A 3,764-nucleotide genomic window follows, 5' to 3' on the forward strand; every position below is an offset into this window, starting at 1 on the left:
GGGACACATCCATCCAGCCCATGGCCCGTTCTTAACCCAATGGCTAAGAATGCTTTTTACATTTTTAAACACTTGCGGAAAAAAACAAAGAAAGAATAATCTCTAACAGAAACCCTGTGGCCCACGAAGGCTAAATACTTACCATCTGTGGCACTTCACAGAAAATGAGCTGACCCCTAACCTCGAAGGCCCTCCCTATAGCCCCCTTCCCAGTTCCAGCACTGCAGTTCCCAAGACCTCCATCGAATATACCGCTTTACTGACCACTGATTTCTTCTCACTTCCTGAAAAAATTTTCAATTTTGTCCTTAGCATTTAAAAGGTACCATATTAGACAGAACTATTTATATTGATCTCTAAAAAGGAATACGATTTTCAAGCTGAAAAGGACCTCAGAAACCACAGGAGTCTATCCTCCATTTTACAGCAAGGAAACTACGACCAAGACTGGCCTAAACTCACAAAGTCTGTGAGTGGCAGAGACAACTGGTACATCTGGACTCCCTGCCCAGGGCTTCGCTAAAAAGAAATTAAACACCTGAATATTTACTCTCTGTAGAGCTGCCAGATTTAGCATATAAAGATAGAGGATGCTCAGTTAAATTTGAACATCATATAAACGAGTAATTTTTTAGTAAACCGCCATACAAAATGTGAGATATACTAAAAAAATTACTCCTTGTGTACCTGAAATTCAGACTTAACTGGGAGTCCTGGTTTTCTCTGGCAACCTTAATTCTCTACAGCCCAGGCTGCTTGGGAGCTGCCTCTTTGTGGACTCACGGTTTCACTCTTCCAATAACCCAGTGAACCTGTGCAAGAGCCTAAGTTCGCCTGCAGAAATCCCTTCAAAGTCCAGTAGGACTGGTGCTTCCTTCTCCCAATACACATAATGCCCCTTTCCCAATATGCTCTCTACTCTGTGTCCCCAGACCCTCTGTTCCCACCACTGCTAACACATGAACACACCCCGTATAAATGAGCTACCATCTCAGTTGCCACTAAAGGCAGAAATGCCAGCCTAGCCATCACATGTCCCACTACCAGAGGTAACCGCACACTGACGACACCTCTACTCAGGGGATACGTTTTTCTCTCTGCACAACCCCAAGGCCACACTCCAGGACAACAGATGCTTTTCTATCCTTTTATATCCTCACACACACACCTCAGAGGGGCTTAGGAAGTGCTTACTGAGGAGAAGCGTCTATGCAGTGCTTGTGACGGGCTAGGGAGTTTAGTACTAAAGATGCTGAACAGGACTTGCGCTTGGTTCTTATTCCCAGTAATACATACAATTTTGTTCTTGGCTCTTTCTTTATCCAGTTTTAAAAATTCGCTGAGGGTTAATTCTTCAAACTGCTTCTTGACAGAAAGGAAAGCACAACCAGATGAATGCTTTTTATGTTCTTCTCTAGAAAAAGCAACACGTGAGCAGGTCAACAGAGAAAATTCAGGTAAAGGGAGAAAGGCAACAGTTTGTTACCACCAGCCCCCCTCCCCACCTCACAGACACACCTGCTCTGATTCAGGAGCAGAGTGTGAAGTCTGAAGTGGACGGAACCAGGGCCAGGACCCACATTCCCACACAACTTGTCTCAGCACCTTCTTGCTCTGTGGACTCCCCCCAGCCCCACCCATATCCTGTGGCTGATGTAGTCTACCTGGAGTCTTTTAGCAATTAGTAGGAAAAGTGTTACAGAGTACAAATCCAAAGGTATCACATGTCAAAGCCCTTAAAATCCTCCAGGAACCATTTGCAGTTGTCTCATCTCACTCGAATTATTACATAATCTGTTGGTTTGGGAAAAGGGCACCACTGACCCAGTTTCTCCAGTGAATTCCTGCCTCATACCATCATTCTGTGCATTCGGAATTATCCCTGCAAGCGGATAGCACTATAACGAGCACAGTCTGGGGAATTCCCTGGTGGTCCAGTGGTTAGGACTCCACGCTTTCACTGCTGAGGGCCCAGGTTCAACCCCTGGTTGGGGAACTAAGATCCCGCAAGCCGTGCGGCACGGCCAAAGAAAACCAAAACAAAAACCAGAACAGGCTGGAAGGAACACCCAGCCACGCAAATTCCAAAAGGACAGCCAATAGTAACTATAACCTGAAAATATTATAGCACTTGGTAATTCACTCCCAAGAATACAACCAGTATCTCCCGTGATACCTGGTATGATCACCATATCATCCCAGTCAATACTGGGTCATGAGAGCAAACACATTAGGGAAAACAGCAACACTCTTCTTGCCAAGAAGAGAAACAACTCCGGTGATTCTCTAGGGGGAAAAAAAATTCAAGCTGTGGAAGCAGTTGATTCTGACAGGGGAAAAAACGGTGCGGGAAAAATGTAGCATTACATTACGGGAATATTGTTGTCTGTATGAATATATGCACACAATAAAAAAAAGAAAAAAGAAAACAATGCCCTAAAGAACAAAATCTAAAACAAAACCGAGTGTACTACTTTAAGGGGTGGTTTTTGTGCTGTATGAATTATAGTTCAATAAAGCTTCAGGGATTCCCTGGTGGCGCAGTGGTTAAGGATCCGCCTGCCAGTGCAGGGGACATGGATTTGAGCCCTGGTCCCGTTAGATCCCACATGCCGCGGAACAACTAAGCCCGTGTCCCACAACTACTGAGCCTGCGCTCTAGAGCCCGTGAGCCACAACTACTGAGCCCACGTGCCACAACTACAGAAGCCCGCACGCCTAGAGCCCGTGCTCTGCAACAAGAGAAGCCACTGCAACAAGAGAAGCCACCGCAATGAAAAGCCCGCACACCGCAACAAAGAGTAGCCACCGCTTGACGCAACTAGAGAAAGCCCGCGTGCAGCAACGAAGACCCAACGCAGCCAAAAACAAATAAATAAATTTATATTTTTGAAAAAGCTTCAGATTTAAAAACTCTGAAACAAGAAAGGCACCTGGACATCCCTAGGTCACAACAGGATCTGCTCCAGTATTCTGTCTAACCTGAAAGGTATCAAGCACCTACAAGAACTAGCCTTTTTTCAACACTCCACCCAGAAGGACATTCGGCCAAATCAGATTTGATTAGGTTGAAAGCATCACCAAGGTGCCAGCAGAGACTCATCCTTTACAGCAGCTGTTTAGGGCACAAACGAGGTTGGAAAGCCGTAGGTCCTTCAATAATACTTCGAAATTCAGATGTTTTGGTGGGGAGTCCAACTCAAAACAAACGGTCCCGATGGAACTGGGGAACCCCGGAAGCCCAGCGAGGCTGGCCTGAGGTACTTACATAGGGTCGTCATCTGGCTCCCAGCCTTCCAACTCCTTGAAGCAGAAGAAACACTGAGCCAAGTCGGGCTCGTTCTCAGTGGGACAGTGGATGAAGCCGGCCGCGGCCATCTGCAAAGGAGAGCTCGGCTCAGGCCCCAGAGCGGAGGGGTTCCCCCGAGATCCGGGAGGCCACAGAGGGGCTAGAGCCCGCAGAAGGGGTCGCCCCAGGGGCCCGGGAGGGACGGGAGCGCGCGGGAGGGGTCACCCCCGGGGCCCACAGAGGGGCCGGGGCCCGCGGGAGGGGTCGCCTCAGGGCCGGGGGCGGGGCTCTGGGGGCGGGACGGGCCTGGGGGCTCCGGGAGGCCGCGCGGACTCACTCGCTCAGGCGTGCAGGCGCAGCCCTCCAAGAAGGGCCAGTTCTTAAATGTGGAGACACGATGGTCCTTGAGGTAGAGCTGCCAGGCCGGGGGCAACGACGGGGTACTCATCCCGCCGCCGCCGAGCGGTGCCGCGAT

At 49.1% G+C, this 3,764-nt stretch overlaps 1 protein-coding gene across 1 annotated transcript in view; it reads right to left on the minus strand.

Annotated features, from left to right (window-relative positions):
* Window positions 1-3,737, minus strand: part of BIRC5 (baculoviral IAP repeat containing 5) — a gene marked incomplete at both ends in the record, with an annotated part of 4,034 nt that extends 297 nt beyond the window's left edge. The window contains 3 exons of the mRNA XM_079725505.1: window positions 1,297-1,414; window positions 3,269-3,378; window positions 3,627-3,737. Coding sequence (XP_079581631.1) covers window positions 1,297-1,414; window positions 3,269-3,378; window positions 3,627-3,737 — 339 coding nt within the window. The remainder of the gene's footprint in view (window positions 1-1,296; window positions 1,415-3,268; window positions 3,379-3,626) is intronic.
* Between the last annotated feature and the right edge of the window lie 27 nt (window positions 3,738-3,764).

The sequence above is a fragment of the Hyperoodon ampullatus genome (genome assembly GCF_949752795.1).
Source record: "Hyperoodon ampullatus genome assembly, chromosome: 19".
Classification (NCBI taxonomy): Eukaryota; Metazoa; Chordata; class Mammalia; order Artiodactyla; family Ziphiidae; genus Hyperoodon; species Hyperoodon ampullatus.